General features: G+C 46.2%; 1 protein-coding gene across 1 annotated transcript in view; it reads left to right on the forward strand.

Moving 5' to 3' along the window:
- Nucleotides 1-25,301, forward strand: part of LOC148474894 (uncharacterized) — a 136,796-nt gene that overhangs the window by 37,511 nt on the left and 73,984 nt on the right. Inside the window, 2 exon segments of the mRNA XM_088457976.1 lie at nt 15,663-15,793; nt 21,969-22,155. Of these exon segments, the coding sequence (XP_088314102.1) occupies nt 15,663-15,793; nt 21,969-22,155 (318 nt within the window).

The following is a 25,301-nucleotide window of genomic DNA, read 5'->3' on the forward strand; positions in this document are numbered from 1 at the left end:
CAGCATTACAATGAGACTACCTGGACATTACAGCAGAGGAGCTGCTACTTGCTTAGTATAACAGGTCATCACTGCTGTTTTTGGTTTTTCTCCATTTGATCCTGAATTGTACATTCTGTTCCTCAGATGCTGTGATTTAATTCCTTTACATAGGAGCCTCCCGATTTTATGTCTGCGATAGTTTTATTGCAGTCTCTGAATAATTTTTTTTTTTTATTTTAAACTTGTGTTTCTTTGAATTAATTGATGTAAAAGGTTCTGTTCCATAACAGGTTAAATAAACGTAGAATTAATCAAAGTAATTCAGTGTAAGTTATGTATGAATTACTCTGCCATAAAATACACATATTTTCTTTAGATATTGTTTGAAACAAATTATTGAACTATAATGAATCCCTAGGGAATCCCGGCAGTAACTGCCATAGTTATGGAGGTTATTAGTTACTGAGGATATTATGGAGATTATCAGGGGTATTCAATATGGGAGCAATAACATAGTTTTTGCGTTAATATCGGAGGTATGACATCATTATCGCAGGTTTTACTTTTACACCATATTCAATTTCAAAGACTTATCGCAGTTTTGAAAAGTCTTTGATAAAAAACGGGGATAACTTTTCACCATTGAATAGGTGTCGAAAAAAATGCAGAATTGGGGTTTAGGGGTGCAAGCTTAAAAAAAATAGCCTGCACCCCTGGGAATGACATTTAAAAAAGAACTGTGTCAAAAAAAGTTTAAAAAAAAATAGGGACACCCCAAAAAATTTATTTAAAAATTGGGGTGAAAAAAAAAAATTGAGAAAAATTGTATAACAATAGGGAAATAGGTTCAGGGCTATTCTGCAAATATGCGGCAGGTGTTTTGAAGAATAGAATTATAGCGGCAGGTGCACAAATGCAGAATTGAAAAAAATGTACTTCACTTCAATGTCGGGAAAAAAACACCTGCTGCGGCTATTTAAATCCCCGACTTTCATTTAAAGGCTAAAACGGGGGTACCCATAGTGATCCCCCATGTTTTTACAACTTTAGGGGGGGGTCTTACAATTTTTTTAAGGAAAAATTCGTAACTTTACGCAAATCCAACTTCGGAGGTTCCCGTTTTTGTTAATTTTATATTGAATACGGGGATAAGTGGAAGCGCGCCCGATACTTTAACGCAGGTAAAAACTCCGATTATGAAACGTTGACTTCGACAGTGAAGTTAACGTTTCATATTGAATACCCCTCTCCGAGTCCGTAATTTGAGGGTATTTGTCATAAAGAGTTCGGAGCTAAATAGAACTCTTTTTAAAAGCTGAACAACCACATCGTGACAGCAGTCTGAAAAATGGCCGTCACTCTCCTCTACCAAGAAGTGTAGGGCCCCACAGTTCACACATTGCACGTCCACAGGACCCAAAGAGCAGTATTGTGACAAATATGTCATGTCCAATGCAAGCGGCGTATCAGTTGATCTTGTTATACGTTGATTGCGACGATAATTTATGGACTGTACGTTTTTAAACTGAGCACTCTTGGGCAAACTGTAAAGGTTCCAACACGTTGACGTGCTCCAGGCCGGCCTCTAGGCATGTTTGGTGTAAACAGAGCGGGGAGAAGTGAATAATTAAATAACAGCAGTCAGTGATTGAGGTCCCCCCCGCAAGACATGCTGATATATGTAAAAAACAAGCAGCTGGCGCTGGACTAATACAATTGTTTCCCCTGACAATCTGTAGCCTCTATGATGGGGTAATTACCAATCCCCAAATAAAAAGACTAAATATAAAAATAGGGGCGTTGATTGTCCAAACAAATGTATTTAAAGCACACTTTAAATTCAAATATCATTGCCGGGCCGGAACACAATTCAAATTATATAATCTTATATAATCACATTCAATTAAAAAGACATATGATCACCTAGATGGTGCACAATTTAAATATACCAAACAATATAACCTAAACCAATAAGCGCTAATTATCCCTGTCTACTAATAGCACTACTGATTAACTGATTATTTAGCTGCAGTTCCAATTAAGTCTCTGCAAGCTTAACAAAATATCAGAAAAATAAAAAAGAAATATTGAGGAACTGCACTTTATCTGTTAATGAGTATTTAAATCATCCAATACACATTCAAATTTAAAATATCAAATAATATAATTTATTAAAATCGGAAAATACAATATTGCATGGGTCCCAGCAAATATAAAAATATTGCACAAAAAGGTTATTCTGCAATAGCAGCAGTGGCAAGTGTAACTATTTAATATCCAGATCTCTAAAAGTAAAGAGAATGAAAAAGCACTGCTCTTATTCCAGCATATTGTGGGTTAAGTATCCGCTGATAGATTACGGTAATATCCGTAATGTTATTGAATTAGGTATATGATTTCTCACCCTTGAATCTGCACAATGATTCCGGTGTAATCCCTTGGTAGCCCAGTAATTGTAGGACTAAATAGGGCTGCTTGTCTGGATGGCAGTGTCCAATAATGGATCCTCTGTCCGCTGGCCTCCAGCAGCAATCCTGCAATCACATTGTTTCCACGTGGTGAGACCAGCGTCTCTACCATGTGAAAGGCTGCGAGTGCTGGGAAGGCTAGCAACTTGCAGCTGACCGGCAACGTGGAGACAGAAGGCTATACCCACAGTCACGGAGACGAAGAAACAGATGGATGTTGGTTTGTAGCAGTGCTGTAAATAATTGCTGGATTCCTGCTTGTAGTGGCATGTTTTCCCCACTAACGCGTTTCTTTACCCTTAGGTAATTTCATCAGAGGACAGCTTAACCTAAATATGTTATCTAATTAATCTGTTCAATTTTATAAGCTTGCCCAGTATCAATAATGTAAGGACTCTATATTGTACACACAATACTAGCTGCCACTTTCCAAAGATAGGCAGTTTAGTTTTCAATTTATAGGCTTTTCATTTGGATTGCAATAATAGCAGCATTGAATTCAACAGCAACAATGTTTAATGTTATTATATGGCCGTTTGCAAAGGCAGCTTCCACGCTTGCCTCGTGGCAGTTGGTTTTCAGCTGGTCAGTTCTTAGAAATGTTGCAAATAGTAGCAGAAAAGTTCCACAGTATTGTATTCAGTTGTTATTATGCATCCCTTTATAAACATACCTTCCACACTTGCCTAACAGCAGTAAACTCCCAGCTGATCAGTTTTTTAGTTAAAGTGTAACAAGTAACGATCAAAACGTTCCAATCAATTAGTTTCAAATGCTGTTTAGTGTATGTCCAAAGAGCTTACTGACCTTTAGTGATCTGTCTTCACCATGTAGTTTGAGTAAACACTTTAGCATTTGATGATCCAGTCCTCCGTGTGTCTGTGTGAATTCATTAAATTTCTCCTCCCAGCTGCTGGCAGCGTTCCCAATATGCAGCTATATCCAGAGGATATCCAAACTGGTATATATGCAGACCACCACGATGTAGGACAATGCTTCGGCTAGCAGTGCTGATATATGTGGCTGCAAATAACTCAGTTTCCAGACTAACCAGTTAACATGTTCCAAGTCACTCAGCAGGTGCACAGGGAGAGTTCAGTAACTGACAGTTTCCAGACCACACAGCAAGTCACATGTTCCAGGTCACCCAGCAGGTGCACATGGACAGTTCACCAACTGTCACATTTTCCAGAGCACAATGATGATGCCTTGTAAATGGTGGGCGGATATTTTGCCACATAACTCCGAAACAAAGAAACCAGTTACGTCAACATTCTGCAAATTATGGACCAAGACCTTTAATTTGGCATATGATGTGCCCTGCTCAGATAATGGCGTCATAGATACATGTTGCACATAAAAGTCATCGTTATGCTAATATATGGATGTGGGGGCTGATTCTGACTCTCAGGCAATTGGGACGTTCACGTAAAATAGTATTTTGTGGCGACTATGCATGCATTGCTAAAATGTCGCAGTGTGTAATGATGTCTGCACAGTCACAGGACCGATTTAGCCGCACGGGCTCTGGAATGTATTGGGCGGTTACTGAGAGCCGGCTATGCAGGAGCATGGAGATGTTCCATCTTGTTAGCGTGTTATGAGAGTGTTGCGGTCATGTCAGAGGAGTGGTTGGGGGCCGTACTCTGACTGACAATCTGCAACTAACAAGGGGCTGGTGCAAGACCCGATGGTTGTGGTTGCAGGTGTTCCAGCCCTTGCACACCTCTACATCAGGGAAATGGTATTTACTAGCATCTGCATAGAGTCACAGGGATAACTGTGACCAGGGGCGCTAAAGCGGTCACAGCATGTGCAACTTAGAATGAGCCCCTTTGCCTGCAAAGGAACAAGCCTACAGTCTCCGAGCAATCACACAAATGCTGTGGTCTTAATTCCGACTGACACTGCTGAGATCAGTACAGGGAGTACAGGCTGCAGGTTCTCTTTATGGAAGGTGAGATTATTGTAGGTGTGCAGACTTGTGTAACCCAATTTGTCAGCTGACAGGTCGGCTCTGGTCTTCCTAAGGAAACAATAACCATCAAAATAGGGAAAGAAATGTGCCTGGAAGACGCAGGAAATGTGAAACGCGTTTCATGATGGGAACACCGCAAACGGCGGCAGGGAGAGAGACCATACAAAGGCACAGACTCACAACTAAAGACTAAATCTCATGGTAATATGTAAGTACGTAACAGGATTCCTCTCACGCACGAAAAACATTTTTGTAAAAATGTTTTTATTGAATTTCAAGGCTATATAAGGGCATACACACAGTATATGCAGTCAGTAGGTTACTTAATATTCAGCGGATGGTGAATAGCTTACAGTACATCCGTTATTGATCATAAGTAGCTACTGTCTTATACAACACATAATATTGAATGACATCATATATATGTAAATATTGTATCAGTATAGGAAGTATAAGGTGAAGGAAAGGAAGGAACACATTATGCACACATGTTTACAAAAATTGGGAGGTGATGGGGAATCTGAACCGAATTTTCCAATAATTGACCCATGAAATTGGAGATCTAGATGTCTAGTTTCATACCAAATTGTCTTGTTTTTGTTTAATATCATTTAGAAGGGTGTCGATGTAACTTTCCCGTATGGAACAGAACGTCTCCATCTCTTGCTCTGTATGTAGGGATGTCTCCAATCATTTTGAAGACCTAAAACAATATATTTTTGAACATGGCCAGGGAAGGAGGGGTAGAGTGGATCCATTGTTGTCAAATATATATATATATTTTTTTTCCTGTGGCTGAAAGTAGCGATCTATATCTGCTTGGAGAGATTCTAGTGCTCATAGCTGGATGCCTAATGCTGGGTGCACACTGGCAGATATATTGGCCAATCAATTGATCGGCCAATATACCGGGTGCCTGTCGGCCAGTGTGTACCAGCGATGTCTGTCAACGACGTCGTTCACAGACATCGCGTCGGCTGTGCTGCACACCTGATGGACAGATATATCTGCAGATATATTGGGACATTGTGCTGTGTGTAATGGCAGCCGCGGGGAGGGGCGCAACATGCCCCCAGCCAGCGGGGGCCCCTCCAACACACAGAACATAGATGATGGTTGTTCAGTGTGCATGAACAACCATCATCTGCAGATATATCTGCTAGGTTTGTACCCAGTTTATGATTGCCAACTCAGGGGGCAAGGGCAGATATCTCCTTAGGTCAGAGGTGTCATACTTTTAGACTTGAATCTAGTATCTTTTAGTAGAACTTTAATAGTATCAGTCAGACAAAAACACAAACAAAAGTCATAATAATAATAACAATAACAACCCCTACAGGAGACTCGAGTATCACCAACACTTCTTTAGTCCCTTATATTAATATATCATGCTTCATACATCCCCCGGTTCCCCCATAAAAGTACCACCAGCTCTTCCCAAGGGCTCCCCTCACATCACAGATTAGGATACAGAAACCAATCAGCAGTCTCGAACAATTTAAGGCTTTGGGTCTGGGTTTGAGAATGAAGAGACTCGTCCATCAAAATGTAAAACATTAAGTAAAAATGTTTTAACAGCTCCCACTGATGGAGAAGCAGAACCTGTCCAGTTACGTAAAGTGGTTGTCTACGGAGCAGTGACTATCTTAGTAAGCAATGGAATCACGGTCTGGCGTCCCGACTCCCAATGGAGAAACTTGGGGCATAACATGGGCAACGGAATTTTAGTTACAGGGAAGTCACATAAATAATGAGCACCATTACTCTATCCAATCTTGCTACGAGCCCACATGCTATGAAAGGATAGAGCGTTAGAGCGTTTACATATCAAACCATGACCCCTTTCCTCGAGAATCATGTGTTATCATTGGCTCAGAGAAACAAAGGGCATTTTAATATGAACTTCCTCCAGCGTAGCAGACTATAAAGTCTTCATAACCTCGTCATGATGCCTTAACAGAATAGTCGGGGAGTGGATATCTGGTATATCAAGTTCCCATGATTAAGTCATAAATGTAGCTTTATACAGGACTGTTATAAAGAATGTACATGACTTATCTGGGCTGCCTGGGGTACAAACGGCATCCTGCATTGTGCAAGCCAGGTGTGATACTTGAAGGTACGTGAAGAATTGACAGGAAGCGTTATGTGGTGGAGGTCAGAAAAACGCAGACTGTTTAAACTTCGTTTCATGGGTGTGCATAAATTAGCCATGCCATCTCCTTCGCAGTATGAGAGCTCTCAGCAGGTCAGACATGACTTACATGCTGCGTGGCTGGTGGCCCCATATATGTCCATGGTACCGATGATTTGCAAGCATCAGCATATTTTGGCAGCTGTGTTCTGTACGGAATCAGGCCCTTAGTGCATAGCTCTTGGAGAGTGAGTATAGTTTGGCCTGGATCAAAAAAATCTTTAATGGCTTCAATCTTTCCACAATAACTTGTATTATCCAGTCCCAAAGAGATGGGACACTGTATGGGGTTTGTGCAGTGTAGGATTAATGCCATGCCCTGCAAAACAAGTTTCCCAGGATGGAATGTCGGTATGCCTGCTGGGATTTCGGGGAATAGGAGTTGATTTAGGTGATCTTTAAAGCAGACTGTGCCTTGCAATAAAGCTACAAGAATTCACATTATGTTTATGCACGTATTCAAATCTAAGCACGGACTTAGCTGCTTAACAAAATAGAGATGGATCTGACGTTCAACATATTACAAAATTTAAGAGAATTATTATGACCCTCACGTCAACAGTTGTAGTCAAGGTGACCCCATATCAAAGCATGGTCTGAAATGCAAAATGGGTCTATACCAGTGTCAACCGGCCTGGGAAGCAATTTAACAGAAGGAAGGTAAACAATTCAGGACGTGGGGCCCAATTCAGCAAGGATCGCAACTGTGATTACGCACGAAATCGGCCGATTGTTGCGTTCTGCGTATGCAGTGCGCAAACCGGCCGCTGAGATGGGGACTGCGATTGCCGCGGCTACGAAGACCCATTGCAGAGTTGATTGACAGGAAGTGCCGTTTGGGGGTGGTGACGGGGGTTGGTCTTTGAAACGCATGTGTGCCAGTGCGTTCACACGCCGTTGCAGGGGTGTGCATAAATTATCCACTGTTATCCCGTACGCAGTGTGAGGTCTCATAGCGTGCAGGGTTGTTAGCAATTCCTGAGTACGGTCAGGGCTTGTGCAATTGTACGTGAGGCTGCAATGGTGCTCCATTGTACCGATGGTTTCACTATTCTGCTAAGTATTATGGATGTGTGCAATGTAAAGTGGGCGTTCTTATGTAGTGCTAAGTTTGCATTGCGATTGCAATGGATTAGCATGCCAACGCAGTTGAACTGTGAGCGTAAGCAATATTGCGATCCGTAGTGAATCAAGTCCAGAGTCACCTAAAAGAGAAACTTCTGTAATGACATATCTCCCTTCCGGGTCATCTGTGTTTTCATAACAGCCAGGTTAAGGGTCTTTTCACCTAAAACAGCAGCCTGACGAGCCATAGTATTATAAGTAGCATGTGCAATAACAGAACAACCTAATGTATTAGGCTTTAGTACTTCTGTATCGGAAAAGTGGGTTCGCTGTAGCATTGCGACATCAGCCCCCAATTTATGTAACTATAGAAGTATCTTTATTCTATTAATCGTTAAATTAATCACACCAATATAACAGGAACATATCTGTAATTGGGACATATCCCGACGTTACTGTGGAGTATAAAGTAAATTCGAAATGTACATAAAGGTGGAAAATTAGAGGGGCAGAAGGTCTCAATGCTTGTGCATTTCCCGAACATCATAATGTACAGAGAATGGGCCAGGCATAATCTCAGGGGCAGGAGGAGCATCATACAGAGAACGGGCCAGGCATAATCTCAGGGCAGGAGGAGCATCATACAGAGAACGGGCCAGGCATAATCTCAGGGGCTGGAGGAGCATCATACAGAGAACGGGCCAGGCATAATCTCAGGGGCTGGAGGAGCATCATACAGAGAAAGGGCCAGGCATAATCTCAGGGCAGGAGGAACATCATACAGAGAATGGGCCAGGCATAATCTCAGGGGCAGGAGGAGCATCATATAGAGAATGGGCCAGGCATAATCTCAGGGGCAGGAGGAGCATCATATAGAGAATGGGCCAGGCATAATCTCAGGGGCAGGAGGAGCATCATACAGAGTACGGGCCAGGCATAATCTCAGGGGCAGGAGGAGCATCATACAGAGAACGGGCCAGGCATAATCTCAGGGGCAGGAGGAGCATCATACAGAGAACGGGCCAGGCATAATCTCAGGGCAGGAGGAACATCATACAGAGAATGGGCCAGGCATAATCTCGGGCAGGAGGAGCATCATACAGAGAATGGGCCAGGCATAATCTCAGAGGCAGGAGGAGCATCATACAGAGAATGGGCCAGGCATAATCTCAGGGGCAGGAGGAGCATCATACAGAGAATGGGCCAGGCATAATCTCAGGGGCAGGAGGAGCATCATACAGAGAATGGGCCAGGCATAATCTCAGGGCAGGAGGAGCATCATACAGAGAACGGGCCAGGCATAATCTCAGGGGCTGGAGGAGCATCATACAGAGAAAGGGCCAGGCATAATCTCAGGGCAGGAGGAACATCATACAGAGAATGGGCCAGGCATAATCTCAGGGGCAGGAGGAGCATCATACAGAGAATGGGCCAGGCATAATCTCAGGGGCAGGAGGAGCATCATACAGAGAATGGGCCAGGCATAATCTCAGGGGCAGGAGGAGCATCATACAGAGAATGGGCCAGGCATAATCTCAGGGGCAGGAGGAGCATCATACAGAGTACGGACCAGGCATAATCTCAGGGGCAGGAGGAGCATCATACAGAGAACGGGCCAGGCATAATCTCAGGGGCAGGAGGAGCATCATACAGAGAACGGGCCAGGCATAATCTCAGGGGCAGGAGGAGCATCATACAGAGAACGGGCCAGGCATAATCTCAGGGGCAGGAGGAGCATCATACAGAGAACGGGCCAGGCATAATCTCAGGGGCAGGAGGAGCATCATACAGAGAACGGGCCAGGCATAATCTCAGGGGCAGGAGGAGCATCATACAGAGAACGGGCCAGGCATAATCTCAGGGCAGGAGGAACATCATACAGAGAATGGGCCAGGCATAATCTCAGGGGCAGGAGGAGCATCATACAGAGAATGGGCCAGGCATAATCTCAGGGGCAGGAGGAGCATCATACAGAGAACGGGCCAGGCATAATCTCAGGGCAGGAGGAACATCATACAGAGAACGGGCCAGGCATAATCTCAGGGGCAGGAAGAGCATCATACAGAGAACGGGCCAGGCATAATCTCGGGCAGGAAGAGCACCATACAGAGAAAAGGCCAGGCATAATCTCAGTGGCAGGAAGAGCATCATACAGAGAATGGGCCAGGTATAATCTCAGGGGCAGGAGGAGCATCATACAGAGAATGGGCCAGGCATAATCTCAGGGGCAGGAAGAGCATCATACAGAGAACGGGCCAGGCATAATCTCGGGCAGGAAGAGCACCATACAGAGAAAAGGCCAGGCATAATCTCAGTGGCAGGAAGAGCATCATACAGAGAATGGGCCAGGTATAATCTCAGGGGCAGGAGGAGCATCATACAGAGAATGGGCCAGGTATAATCTCAGGGGCAGGAGGAGCATCATACAGAGAACGGGCCAGGCATAATCTCAGGGGCAGGAGGAGCATCATACAGAGAACGGGCCAGGCATAATCTCAGGGGCAGGAGGAGCATCATACAGAGAACGGGCCAGGCATAATCTCAGGGCAGGAGGAACATCATACAGAGAATGGGCCAGGCATAATCTCAGGGGCAGGAGGAGCATCATACAGAGAATGGGCCAGGCATAATCTCAGGGGCAGGAGGAGCATCATACAGAGAACGGGCCAGGCATAATCTCAGGGCAGGAGGAACATCATACAGAGAACGGGCCAGGCATAATCTCAGGGGCAGGAAGAGCATCATACAGAGAACGGGCCAGGCATAATCTCGGGCAGGAAGAGCACCATACAGAGAAAAGGCCAGGCATAATCTCAGCGGCAGGAAGAGCATCATACAGAGAATGGGCCAGGTATAATCTCAGGGGCAGGAGGAGCATCATACAGAGAATGGGCCAGGTATAATCTCAGGGCAGGAGGAGCATCATACAGAGAACGGGCCAGGCATAATCTCAGGGGCAGGAGGAGCATCATACAGAGAACGGGCCAGGCATAATCTCAGGGGCAGGAGGAGCAAAGTGAAGCACATAAGACCATGAAATTGTACCAGATGCACCTACGGCTAAACAAAAAAATATACAAAAAAAGTAATAGTAATAAAACTCTTCTTGCTAAGAGTAATAGCAAATGACCTCCGTGTAAGTACTACACACAATAACATTACCAATAATAACAGGAGAGAAATGCTAGTAGGGAGATCCCAGCATAGGCTTCTCAGTAGCACCAAACACTGGGACCATAAGTTACATAATATGGAATAGGAGAGAGAACGTGCATGAGTCAGTGGACAATCCTTACACTAGTGTCCTGACGATTAATGTCCTGATTGTAGATTGTGTCAACGGGAATCCATGAAAATATGAGGGAAGACAATCTGGCAAAATGAGCAAATAGATGTTGAGCAAATCATTCCCCAGACAAGGGGTGTAGAATGGTAACAGAATGTATACAAACACATCCAAGTACATCTACATTTCCAAGTACAAGTATTTCACCAGGTTGCCGATCCCCGGAACCTAAATAATATCAATTCCTCATGGCCTCTGATTTCTCCTCCACCCGATTAGGCCTCATCACTTCCTGGTCTTCTCCCAACGCGTTTCATTTTCCAACTTTATCAGGCGTGTGTTGTGATCATCACCAGAGCATCCTTAGATCCCCCTTCCCTGTTTCCTATTGGTCAGTCCATTATCTGGGATCCTGCAGTCTCCTTAAGTCCGCAGGTCCACTGGTGATACCAGACCCACCACTCCTGCAGCAGGCTGTCTCTAGTCTGGTGACTGCTGGTGGTCTCACTCTTTTCACTCTCTGCAGCTCTAGTGAGACAACATCAGCATTGTATGCTACTCAGAACCAGGCCCATTACTTGTTACACAAATTTTTAATATGTCTATTCTGGTTGCTATTTGTAGTGACGGTGACTTAACTAACTTCATCTGTGAATTGTTCGCAACTGGGACCACTAGGCTAGACTGGCTGGTGCTGGAGTGAATGAAGTGCAGAAAGATTTTCTACAAGCAGTTCTTCCTGTGGAATGATTGTCAGGTTGCGGCCTAGGATCGGCCGTTACTCACCGCGGTGCTGGCTTCCCCTGATCCCTCGGGTGGTCAGACGCCAGGTGCAGCGGCGGGTGACGCGCTGAGCATTATTCCTGGTGCCATGTGGACAGTCGTGTGCCACGCTGTGCTTTGGTTACTGCGGTCGCCGTCATGGATGCAGTCATGACAGTTCACATCACCTGACTGCCCTTTACCCAATGGTAGCATGGTAGTGGTCAGCTGATGCTGTCCACCTATGATCTGTTACCTTAGGGTATTAAGCCTGTCTTCAGACGGAGGGAAGTTGCCTGTGCAATGTTGTCGCTAACCAGTGTTACTGCTGCTACCTCGTACCAGGTTCCCTTCTCGTGATCTCCTTGTGTCTACAATCCTTGTGCAACAGTGCCTCATAACATCTTGCCTGTGTGCTGATAAATATCATCTCCTCGAGCCACAGTGCGTAATAACATCTTGCCTGTGTGCTAACAAATACAAACTCCTTGAGCAACAGTGCATTACAACATCTTGCCTGTGTGCTGACTAATACCAAACTCCTGGTGCAACAGAGCATCGTAACATCTAGCCTGTGTGCAAGCCGTTGCCACTTCCGTGTGCAGAAGTGCGTCCTATACACCTCGCTGTGTACTGAACAACTGCCACCTTGGTACACAATTGCGCGTCTGGACCTCACTCCGGAGTGTATTACCAGCGGCCCTTGGTGCAACTGTGCGTCACAACCACCCTTCTTGCATATTATTTCAAGTGCCACCTCTCTGCGCAATTTTTCGTCCAAAAGACTTCTCCTGTGTATTAAATACAGTCTCCTCTTTTGTACAGTCTACTTCCACAGAAGTAGCTCTCTAGGGCCACAGTAGTAAGGTCTCTATTCCCGTGGATACCAGACACCTGATCAAAGGACCTGCCAGCTGGATGCAGCTAAACCCATATCCTGCTTGGAGGGGTCACTGGTGAACAACTCCCGGCTGGTTAGACTCCGTACCTTTGGTCAGGTCTCGCCAATGTCTGGTATTCGTAGATGAGATCTTACATACAGGCCCCACGCCTCAGGTTCCTTCCTCAGCCCGGGACTTCAGCTTTCATCCCCTCAGTAGGGGAGTCCACTCAGCCAGGCATGACAATGACAGAACAGGATGGAGGACAGAACAAATTCTGGGCAGAGGAACTGGTATGCTACCCGGCAATGATGGTAGCACAATCCGAAGCCTAGAACATGAATATATGAGAAGTGATCAAATAGGAGGTGTGTCAGGAACATGGAGGTATGAATGATGCTAAATGTATAGGTGATGTGTCAGGAACACTAGATATGAGTTCAGTCCATATAGTACTCACCTGAGATATGTGCAATGTGCAGAAGATGACAGTTCCTAAGGCTGACAGCCTGCAGGCAGAGGTAGGAACTGCATGGAAGTACTAGCAGACAGTAGTTGGTACTGCAGGTTGGTATATATGCATACTATGTTGTCACAGCATATGCACTTTGGGAAGACTGGCAAGCAGGGACATGCCAGCTGATGAACTGGCAGTGCCAAATGCAGTAAGAGGGTAACATAATTGTTAATAAGTGGGTACAGCATGGTTGTTGATAACAAACAGCACCCACATCTTCATTTCTTAAGAAACATAGGTGGTGATACACACAGGAGCTCTCTGGTGGTCAGCTGAAGTTGTCAGTAGGGTGTCCTCAGGTTGGTCTTTAGGTGGAACGGAAATAGCCTTCATACAATGCAATATGAGGAATTAGTATGAACAGGCGAAACCAACGATCTAATCAATGTATGCCACACGTTATGGCGCATAAATGTTACTTGTTGGACGCGCACCATAGAGTCAATGACAGTTCACAACAACATAAGAGGAAGAAGACTTGTGTGGGGCACTCTTGAGAGAATGACATAGAAAGTATCTAAAATAGAACTTTAAATCATTTAGGGCCTGCTCAGAGTTGTACGCCATGCCTTTTGGTCACACAGTTGAGTGTTTTTGTTTTCACTGTGCACGCATGAGCTTAAGTATCACACGATATTCACAATGTCTCCATGATCGCAAGGTCCTGAGCATACAACTGCGATCCATGGGAGTTCCTGGGTGGAGTCGGGGTGGTTGCCGAAAGAGTTCAAGAAAGGAGGCCGGTCCATCGTCGTGTTATGAGAGTTCCAGGGGTGTATCTGCGCTTGCGGCTGCATTCCCAATCGCAGAACCATAATCTGAGAGGCCACTTTTAGAGAGTAAGTCAACCCAGAATCTGCGCAGACCAGGACTTACTGAAGGAGCCGATGTGAGCCCAATGCTGCATTAATGGTGGTGCGTGCTCAACCCCTGGAGGATCTGCACACAGCGCAGACAGGGGAAGTGGGTGCATCAGCATTCGCACAGTCCGTTGTAGGCAGGGAGCTGACATTAGCATATTTTCGCACATAAATTGTGAGTGCGATCGCAGCTGCCAATGCCGTAGCGTACAGCTTTGAATCCAGCCCATAAGATTGTGGTGGCATCTGATGCAACATTTTAGAGATGCATGTGGTGGATGTTGGAAGGTATACTCCAGCAGCCACCGAGGTCAACCCACCCAGCCGGCCAATCAGTTGCTGACGCAACCTTCTCCCCAGCCTCCTCCTGCTGGGGTACAGAAGAATAGCTGCAGGAATACAGCCCAGGGAAGCTGCTGCTTCCCTTCTCTCCTCCGGTTACAGGTACAGCCGGGGCAGCGGTGGCTATAATAGAAGATCCTAATAAAGTCTCCCAGCAACCTCGCCTCCCCCAGCAGTGAGCCGCCCCCCAGCATGTGTCCTTGAAAAAAGTCTTGATTGACTGAAAGGTTTGAAAGGAGAAGGGTATCTTATGTAGATATAATTAAATCAACACACATACAGGGGAAATGGGTTAATATATAGATCATTTAAGCATATTTCCTATTTATGAAAAACAAAATTGGAGAACGTCCAATAAAGCTTGCATAGTGTATAATAGCCCACAGCTACTTCCCACAACATCGATAAGCTTGAGCTCTCATAGACAATTCGTATCCCAGTGTGACTGGCAGCAAATCTTAAACTCTATAGGTATATTGAATTTTTGTTCAGTCAGCAACAATGTATGATAAGAGAAATGAAAGAGAAAGTAGAAACAGACACATTGGCGTATATTTACTAAAGTCAGATGTTGCCCATAGCAGCCAATCAGATTCTACTTAACATTTAACTGGCACCTTTTAGAAGATAATAGGTAGAATCTGATTGGTTGCTATGGGCAACATCTCTGAGCTGCTATGCAGGTGTGGTATTAGGTGTCTTGAGAGAAATTCCCCTGTGTATGTGTATCCTGGAGGAGTCAAGTGAGACAAAGAAGTTGTATTCACACATGGGGAACAGCGCAGGAATATAAACAGGCTGCAGACACCGAATATCAATATAGTCTAGGACAGGCCTGGCCAACCTGTAGCTCTCCAGCTGTTGTGAAACTACAAGTCCCAGCATGCCCTGCTACAGTTTTGCTATTAGGGAATGCTAAAACTGTTGCAAGGCATGCTGGGACTTGTAGTTTCACAACAGCTGGAGAGCCACAGGTTGGCCAGGCCTGGTCTAGGAGGCTAGACCCAGAATGGATGAGTTCAATTGTGAAAAGTCCATAAACAGGTGGTACTGCAAAGTTTCCTGATAACACTGGAGTTGGATTCTGAAGTAAAAATCGACCAGGTATTACAGATAACTCTGAAGCAGAGAGCAGGTTATCAGGCTAGCACTGGAGGCCAGACAGGAAAGTCTGAACTGGAGTCTGAGCCAGATAACTTAGGACAGGAATCTGCAGCAGTGAACTAAGGACTGGAACCAGTCACGGGACAATCAGGACTGAGGCCTGAGAACATGCATGCAGAACTGGAACCTGCTACAGGGAACTCAGATCTGGTATGTGCCACAGGAGACTCAGAACTGGCACCACCTACAGGAGACTCAGAACTGGCACCACCTACAGGAGACTCAGAACTGGCACCAGCTGCAGAAGAAGCAGAACTAGAATCTGCCACAGCAGCTAGTATTGAATCTACAGTGGTATGTACCAGACGATGCACTGACCAGAACCAGGGCCCACAGTTGCATGTATTTGGCTGAAGCTGAGCAGATAGAGCTGTGCTGAGTCAGAGGCACCTTGGTGATGCTGACGGAAGATATTGCAGACCGGAACAGAGCCACTTTGCATTAGAGGCACTTTCAATGCTGACTGAACAGGAGTAAATATCAGCAGCAGAATGCACAAGTCCATGCAGGTGAAACATGAGTTCAAGATGAGACACAGAATACACAAGGCCATGCGGATGCGGGTTAAATATGAGTTCAAGATCAGCAGCAGAATGCACAAGGGTTAAACAGGAGTCTGTAACAACAACAGAATGTACTTGGAATGGTAATTGTATGCTGCGAACAAACCTACAGGCTGTTATAACAGAAGGCACTTGACAAGGCTGATATCAGAAGACTGGGAATATCAGCAGCAGCCAGGAACAAGGTTACTGCTTTATCAGTCTGACCAGAGCCGTAACTAGACTTTTTGGGCTGCCAGCAGAAACTGTCGGGCAGATTGCTCCATGTGTAAGGTGTCTGACTGCCATGTGAGAGGTGATGGGGTTTGAGTCTCAGGTATAACACTATTTTGAAATGTGTGTGTAAATAAAATAGGATGTGACTGAAGGTGCTTGGGGAGGTGGCCAGATGGAGTGGTAGTCAGCCAGGGAAGAGATAGGGGAGGCCGGGAATTGCCAGGGATAAAAGAAGAGGAAACTACTAGTGAAAATGATTATAAACCGAAAAGTGACAGGCCCGAGCAGCACCCCCTGCCCTGCAGTGCCCTGTGCCATGGCACATGTCACACCACCCTAGTTACGGCCCTGAGTCTGACACAGTTATTCTGACAAGATGATCTGGCTCAGATGGAGCTGAGGAGCTCATAGCTGCTGAATCAACTAATCAAAATGGCTTGCAGAATCACAAAATCTGGGACCAGGCAGGCTAGAACATATCAACACACAAAAATGGCAGCTGCTCAAATCAATCTGGTAGTACTCTTCAGGTGCATGAAAGGGAGGGGTCATACCAAGTAGAAAAAAAGGGGGGGTTAACCCCCTATTGGTCCTCAGCACACTGAATTGTACCTGCAACAATACATGAAGACTATATGGTGATAGAAATTCAGAGATATTAGTTGCATGCGTTTGCAAATCCATGGGAATCTGCTAGGCCACGTCACAGCTTCTATGTTACTAGCAGAGGGTTCACGTCCGGTGCGCAGGGCACCCCAAAAAACATCCAGCCAAGGACCACCACAGGGCATCACACAAAAAAGGAAGGGTGACAGTGAAGTGTAAAGTGTAGATGTGTAAGACTAATTAATAAGTGTTGAAAAAGGGTTAAAATATATGTGAAAAAATTACATGTATAAAAAACAAACATAAAAGGTGATATGAAAACTGACTGTGTATTAAGTGGTGATGCCCTGAAGAGGCCCAGCCAAAGTAGCCCCGGGGGTCCTACATCCCCAAAGGTAATATATTTACCAATTATAAGTCCTCATGATAAAGCCTAGCTGCTTCCCATGGATTTGCAAATGCATGCAACTAATATCTCTGAATTTCTATCACCATATAGTCTTCATATATTGTTGCGTGTGCAATTCAGTGTGTTGAGGAACAATAGGGCATTACCCCCCCCTTTAGGCTAAAACATATGCAAGCACAACAGGTGGACCAGTGGTAGTGCCACGGACCGTGACATGTGGTTACCTAATAGTGCTGATCAGAGCCGTAACTCGACTTTTTGGTGCCCTGTGCCAGAAAGAGCATTGGCGCCCCTCTCATTTTTCAAATAGGGACATAACACACCCAAAAAAGGGGAATGGCCTCATGGGGGCCAAGGAAGAGATAGGGGAGGCCAGGAGATGCTAAAGATGAAATAAGAGGAAGCTACAAGTGAGAATGATAATAAACAGAAAATTGACAGGCCTGATCAGCGCCCCCGTTGTCCCACGGTACCCTGTGCCATGGCACAGGCTTAACTACCCTGGTTACTGCCCTGGTGCTGATTGGCTGTTAGGAATTTATGCTAATCTCTGACACTCCACCTTTGCTAGTGATAGGATTTGCTTCCAGTGTACAGTAGGGTCCTGGCACCTGTGCTGCACATATCTTAATGTTGTCTCCTGATTCAGCTTCAGTTTCCTGATACAGCTTCTGTTTCCTGGTACCTGCGATGTCTGCTCTGGTTCAGTTTCCTGATTCAGCTTCTGTTTCCTGATACAGCTTCTGTTTCCTGGTACCTGCGCTGTCTGCTCTGGTTCAGTTTCCTGATACAGCTACTGTTTCCTGGTACCTGCGCTGTCTGCTCTGGTTCAGTTTCCGGATACAGCTTCTGTTTCCTGATACAGCTTCTGTTTCCTGGTACCTGCGCTGTCTGCTCTGGTTCAGTTTCCTGATACAGCAACTGTTTCCTGGTACCTGCGCTGTCTGCTCTGGTTCAATTTTCTGATACAGCTTCTGTTTCCTGGTACCTGCGCTGTCTGCTCTGGTTCAGTTTCCTGATACAGCTTCTGTTTCCTGGTACCTGTGCTGTCTGCTCTGGTTCAGTTTCCTGAAACAGCTTCTATTTCCTGGTACCTGTGCTGTCTGCTCTGGTTCAGTTTCCTGATACAGCTTCTGTTTCCTGGTACCTGCGCTGTCTGCTCTGGTTCAGTTTCCGGATACAGCTTCTGTTTCCTGGTACCTCTGTGCTGTCTGCTCTGGTTCAGTTTCCTGATACAGCTTCTGTTTCCTGGTACCTGTGCTGTCTGCTCTGGTTCAGTTTCCTGATACAGCTTCTGTTTCCTGGTACCTCTGTGCTGTCTGCTCTGGTTCAGTTTCCTGATACAGCTTTTCCTGGTACCTGTGCTGTCTGCTCTGGTTCAGTTTCCTGATACAGCTTCTGTTTCCTGGTACCTGTGCCGTCTGCTCTGGTTCATTTTCCTGATACAGCTTCTGTTTCCTGGTACCTGTGCCGTCTGCTCTGGTTCAGTTTCCTGATACAGCTTCTGTTTCCTGGTACCTGTGCTGTCTGCTCTGGTTCAGTTTCCTGATACAGCTTCTGTTTCCTGGTACCTGTGCCGTCTGCTCTGGTTCAGTTTCCTGATACAGCTTCTGTTTCCTGGTACCTGTGCCGTCTGCTCTGGTTCATTTTCCTGGTAACTGTGCCGTGTGTTCTGGTTCAGCTTCCTGATACAGTCTCTGTTTCCTGGTACCTGTGCTGTCTGCTCTGGTTCAGTTTCCTGATACAGCTTCTGTTTCCTGGTACCTGTGCTGTCTGCTCTGGTTCAGTTTCCTGATACAGCTTCTGTTTCCTGGTACCTGTGCTGTCTGCTCTGGTTCAGTTTCCTGATACAGCTTCTGTTCCCTGGTACCTGTGCTGTCTGCTCTGGTTCAGTTTCCTGATACAGCTTCTGTTTCTTGGTACCTGTGTTGTATATTCTGGTTCAGTTTCCTGATACAGCTTCTGTTTCCTGGTACCTGTGCTGTCTGCTCTGGTTCAGTTTCCGGATACAGCTTCTGTTTCCTGGTACCCGTGCTGTCTGCTCTGGTTCAGTTTCCAGATACAGCTTCTGTTTCCTGGTACCTGTGCTGTCTGCTCTGGTTCACTTTCCGGATACAGCTTCTGTTTCATGGTACCTCTGTGCTGTCTGCTCTGGTTCAGTTTCCTGATACAGCTTCTGTTTCCTGGTACCTGTGCTGTCTGCTCTGGTTCAGTTTCCTGATACAGCTTCTGTTTCCTGGCACCTGTGCTGTCTGCTCTGGTTCAGTTTCCTGATACAGCTTCTGTTTCCTGGTACCTGTGCCGTCTGCTCTGGTTCATTTTCCTGATACAGCTTCTGTTTCCTGGTACCTGTGCTGTCTGCTCTGGTTCAGTTTCCTGATACAGCTTCTGTTTCCTGGTACCTGTGCCGTCTGCTCTGATTCATTTTCCTGGTAACTGTGCCGAGTGTTCTGGTTCAGTTTCCTGTTACAGCTTCTGTTTCCTGGTACCTGTGCTGTCTGCTCTGGTTCAGTTTCCTGATTCATCTTCTGTTTCCTGGTACCTGTGCTCTCTACTCTGGTTTAGTTTCCTGATACAGCTTCTGTTTCTTGGTACCTGTGCTGTCTGCTCTGGTTTAGTTTCCTGATACAGCTTCTGTTTCTTGGTACCTGTGCTGTCTGCTCTGGTTCAGTTTCCTGATACAGCTTCTGTTTCCTTGTACCTGTGCCGTCTGCTCTGGTTCAGTTTCCTGATACAGCTTGTTTCCTGGTACCTGTGTTGTATATTCTGGTTCAGTTTCCTGATACAGCTTCTGTTTCCTGGTACCTGTACTGTCTCCTCTGGTTCAGTTTCCTGATTCAGCTTGTTTCCTGGTACCTGTGCTGTCTGCTCTTGTTCAGTTTTCTGATACAGCTTCTGTTTCCTGGTACCTACGCTGTCTGCTCTGGTTCAGTTTCCTGATACAGCTTCTGTTTCCTGGTACCTGTGCTGTCTGCTCTGGTTCAGTTTCCTGATTCAGCTTCTGTTTCCTGGTACCTGTGCTGTCTGCTCTGGTTCAGTTCCCTGCACAGCTTCTGTTTCCTGGTACCTGTGCTGTCTGCTCTGGTTCATTTTCCTGATACAGCTTCTGTTTCCTGGTACCTGTGCTGTCTGCTCTGGTTCAGTTTCCTGATACAGCTTCTGTTTCCTAGTACCTGTGCTGTCTGCTCTGGTTCAGTTTCCTGATACAGCTTCTGTTTCCTGGTACCTGCGCTGTCTGCTCTGGTTCAGTTTCCTGATACAGCTTCTGTTTCCTGGTACCTGCGCTGTCTGCTCTGGTTCAGTTTCCTGATACAGCTTCTGTTTCTTGGTACCTGTGCTGTCTGCTCTGGTTCAGTTTCCTGATACAGCTTCTGTTTCCTGGTACCTGTGCTGTCTGCTCTGGTTCAGTTTCCTGATACAGCTTCTGTTTCCTGGTACCTCTGTGCTGTCTGCTCTGGTTCAGTTTCCTGATACAGCTTTTCCTGGTACCTGTGCTGTCTGCTCTGGTTCAGTTTCCTGATACAGCTTCTGTTTCCTGGTACCTGTGCCGTCTGCTCTGGTTCATTTTCCTGATACAGCTTCTGTTTCCTGGTACCTGTGCCGTCTGCTCTGGTTCAGTTTCCTGATACAGCTTCTGTTTCTTGGTACCTGTGCTGTCTGCTCTGGTTCAGTTTCCTGATACAGCTTCTGTTTCCTGGTACCTGTGCCGTCTGCTCTGGTTCAGTTTCCTGATACAGCTTCTGTTTCCTGGTACCTGTGTTGTATATTCTGGTTCAGTTTCCTGATACAGCTTCTGTTTCCTGGTACCTGTACTGTCTGCTCTGGTTCAGTTTCCTGATTCAGCTTGTTTCCTGGTACCTGTGCTGTCTGCTCTGGTTCAGTTTTCTGATTCATCTTCTGTTTCCTGGTACCTGTGCTGTCTGCTCTGGTTCAGTTTCCTGATACAGCTTCTGTTTCCTGGTACCTGTGCTGTCTGCTCTGGTTCAGTTTCCTGATTCAGCTTCTGTTTCCTGGTACCTGTGCTGTCTGCTCTGGTTCAGTTCCCTGCACAGCTTCTGTTTCCTGGTACCTGTGCTGTCTGCTCTGGTTCATTTTCCTGATACAGCTTCTGTTTCCTGGTACCTGCGCTGTCTGCTCTGGTTCAGTTTCCTGATACAGCTTCTGTTTCCTGGTACCTGTGCCCTCTGCTCTGGTTCAGTTTCCTGATACAGCTTCTGTTTCCTGGTACCTGTGCCGTCTGCTCCGGTTCAGTTTCCTGATACAGCTTCTGTTTCCTAGTACCTGTGCTGTCTGCTCTGGTTCAGTTTCCTGATACAGTTTCTGTTTCCTGGTACCTGTGCCGTCTGCTCCGGTTCAGTTTCCTGATACAGTTTCTGTTTCCTGGTACCTGTGCCGTCTGCTCCGGTTCAGTTTCCTGATACAGCTTCTGTTTCCTGGTACCTGTGCCGTCTGCTCTGGTTCAGTTTCCTGATACAGTTTCTGTTTCCTGGTACCTGTGGTGTCTGCTCTGGTTCAGTTTCCTGATACAGCTTCTGTTTCCTGCTACCTGTGTTGTGTATTCTGGTTCAGACTTCTGATACAGCTTCTGTTTCCTAGTACCTGTGCTGTCTGCTCTGGTTCAGTTTCCTGATACAGCTTCTGTTTCCTGCTACCTGTGTTGTGTATTCTGGTTCAGACTTCTGATACAGCTTCTGTTTCCTGGTACCTGCGCTGTCTGCTCTGGTTCAGTTTCCTGATACAGCTTCTGTTTCCTGGTACCTCTGTGCTGTCGGCTCTGGTTCAGTTTCCTGATACAGCTTCTGTTTCCTGGTACCTGCGCTGTCTGCTCTGGTTCAGTTTCCTGATACAGCTTCTGTTTCCTGGTACCTGTGCTGTCTGCTCTGGTTCAGTTTCCTGATACAGTTTCTGTTTCCTGGTACCTGTGCTGTCTGCTCTGGTTCAGTTTCCTGATACAGTTTCTGTTTCCTGGTTCCTGTGTTGTATATTCTGGTTCAGACTTCTGATACAGCTTCTATGTTTCCGGTGCTGTATGCTATGGTTCATTCTCCAGATAGTTTCTACATATCCTGGTTCTTTCTCAGGTTAAGCTGGGCATACACGTGCAGATAAAATGCCTGTCAGACTGACATACATTTTATCTGGCAGCATGTCAGCCGCAGATGTCCATGGCATACACTGTGAAAGTTCTCACAGTGTATTAGCCCCGACATCTGCGCTCCCCCCCCGGGGGAGGAGACATTTCCCTGTTCCATGGCAAGGAACACAGGAAATGTCTGTCTGTCGGCCGTGGCTGGGCATACACTGCCCGACAGTTTACCTGTTAAATATCGTATCGGACGGGCATGCTGGACAATCCGGCATGCCCGACCGAGCAATATTTAACTCTCGGTCGCCCACACACACGCTACAATTATCGGGACGATCCACGGATATCGGGCTGATCGCCCCGATAATTGTAGCTTGTATGGCCAGCTTAACAACTTACTAACATCCCTGGTTCTGTTTCCTGGCAAGGCCTAGCCAGGACTCCAGTCTGGCTCCCAACTGGCCATCCACGTTACTATTTCCAGTCTGACTTGTGAAGTGCTCAGTGCCCATTCCTGGCTGACTTGGAGTCATCCTATATTACAGCATATGCAGAGCTATTTCCCTTCATACTTACTTACTATGTTGGCTGACATTTTGTGGTATGTTCTTTGGTATATTTCCTCAGTATTTACTGTGAACACACCTCGTGATTTCTGCTACAAACCTAACACCTTTTCTCTGCTGCTCCCCTATGTGCTTATAGGCAGTGAACAGGGAAGTGAGAGCACAGAGAGAGCTTAGTAAGGAAGGCAGATGGTCTGCTGTTATAGATTGCCTGTGACAAGTGTTCCATTGGCCATGCCAGAGGAAATGTAATCACTGTCGGGGACCTTAATGAGAGCCCAGCTGGGAAAAGGGAAGCTTATGGGTGACTAGTCTTGCACATGGTAACAGCAGTGAGTATTCCTATTTATCACACAGTAACAAAGAACAAGAAGCCAGAAGTCAGTTCTCACATGGTGCACTCTGCTCCCTCTCCAAAAAAAAATATATTTTTTAAATTGATAAAACCGATTTTATTAGAGATCCTTTAAAATGGGTGTCATCAACAATATTATTTATAAATAAGTTGCTAAATGATCCACTACTTTGTCTAGTATAGAAATGTAGTAATATTCCCTAAATAGGGCTGATAGTGTGAAGCATTAAAACCATAAAGAGAAATGAAAGTATTAAAGCGATAGGTAAAAAAAAAGTATAAAGTGTATATTTAAAAAAAGTCTGATCACTGCTAACATTCCCCAATAAAGTTTCATCAGGCTGTGTCTGTGTGTGATGCTCTTGTTCCACGAAAGAATATCTGTTATTACACAGGTTCTAGAACTCGGTCCTCAGGACCCCAAACAGTGCATGTTTTCCATGTCTCCTCACAGAATCACAAGTGAGATATTATCTCCACCTGTGGATATTTTAAAATGTGTCAGTGAGTAATGACTACACCTGTGCACCTGCTGGGTCACCTGGAAAATGTGAACTCTGTGGGGTCCTGAAGACCAAGGAGTTTGGGAACCACTGTGTTATTATATAAAATGTATCTGCTCATCCAAACGGAATCTGTATGTTATACTGCCGAACATCAGCCCGGTGGGTGAAATACCGACGCTGGAAGGCCGCCATATGGATATCCCGACAGGGTAAGTATAACCCCTCCCCCCCCAACCCTCCCTTAGGGGTGCCTAATGCTAACCTCCCCCCCTAGTGTATAACCCTAACCTCCCCGCAGGGGTGCCTAAACCTAACCCCTCCTCCCCTCACCCTCTTGGGGGTGCCTGACCCTTCCGGGGGGGTACCTAACTCTAAGTCCTCCCAGGAGACCCTAAACCTAACCCTCCTCCCCGCGGTTATCCGCTCCCAACGCCCGGCTTACCTATGATCGGTATGCCGGGCGTCGGGATTTCGGCGTAGGGCTGATAGGCGTCAGTATTTAGACGCCTGTCATTAGTCCCATGTCGGGATTTCACTGTCGGGAAGCCGGCGGTCAGTATTTTGACCATCGGCTTCCTGACTACATACCATCCAAACTAAGTGGATGACTCCTGCCCAGCTCTGCAACTGTAACAGTTTGTAATTAACACTGTCTGATTAGGGGGGGTGTGGCCTAGAGTAGCTGGGAGAGGGCAGCTTTTCTTTAGCTCTTCTGCAAAATCCTGAAAAAATCCTATTTTCCTGGATATATTTACTTCACACTCAGGGATTTGTTGGCTTATCCTCTCCTGTATGTATTGGAGTAACGCGGCTGGCTCCTGCTGTGTACTGTAAGGCACTATTACCCGTCAACTTGAGGTGGCTGCTTCCTTCTCCTGCTGGCCTGGAGTCTCCATCCGTACTCTTAACTACTGCTTCTCAAAATACTACTTACCTGGTGGTTTGCTTTCGTCACCCGGCTGTTCCTGGTGCCTCTGCCGCTGTCTGCTTGCCCGGTCTCCACTCCCCGCTGCCTTGCTCTGGCGTGTTGAAGAGAGCTGCCGTCATTTTGGGACTGCACCCTACTTGAAGCAGCGCCGCTGCTGATCTTGCTGGTACGTTGATCTTGCCGCTGCTGATCATTACTCTGCGGGTCTCTTCCTGTTGTTGGTGCCTCTAATCTGATACTCTCCAAGGGATTCTGGCCCTGATTCAGAGCCGGACGCTCTGTCAGAGCGCTCGCTCTGAATCAGGGCCGGTCTTTTTTTTTTTTTAGAATGGCCTCCTGACCACCCACAGCTATAGCGAGCGGCCAGGAAGATGGTCGCGATGGTCAAGACCATCACGACCTTCGGGCTTGCGATGAGACCCTTGTGGTAGGGTCTCGTGGCCGCAAGCCCCAGAGAGATTTTGGCTCTAACATGGAAATGCCTCCGTTTGGGCAGCCACTCCCCCGGCCCGCCCACCAAAGCGGGCGTGCTGTCACTCAACATCGACAGCACGCCCCCTTTGGAGC

Source organism: Taudactylus pleione, unplaced genomic scaffold (assembly GCF_031769625.1).
Source record: "Taudactylus pleione unplaced genomic scaffold, aTauple2 ptg000800l, whole genome shotgun sequence".
Lineage (NCBI taxonomy): Eukaryota > Metazoa > Chordata > Amphibia > Anura > Myobatrachidae > Taudactylus > Taudactylus pleione.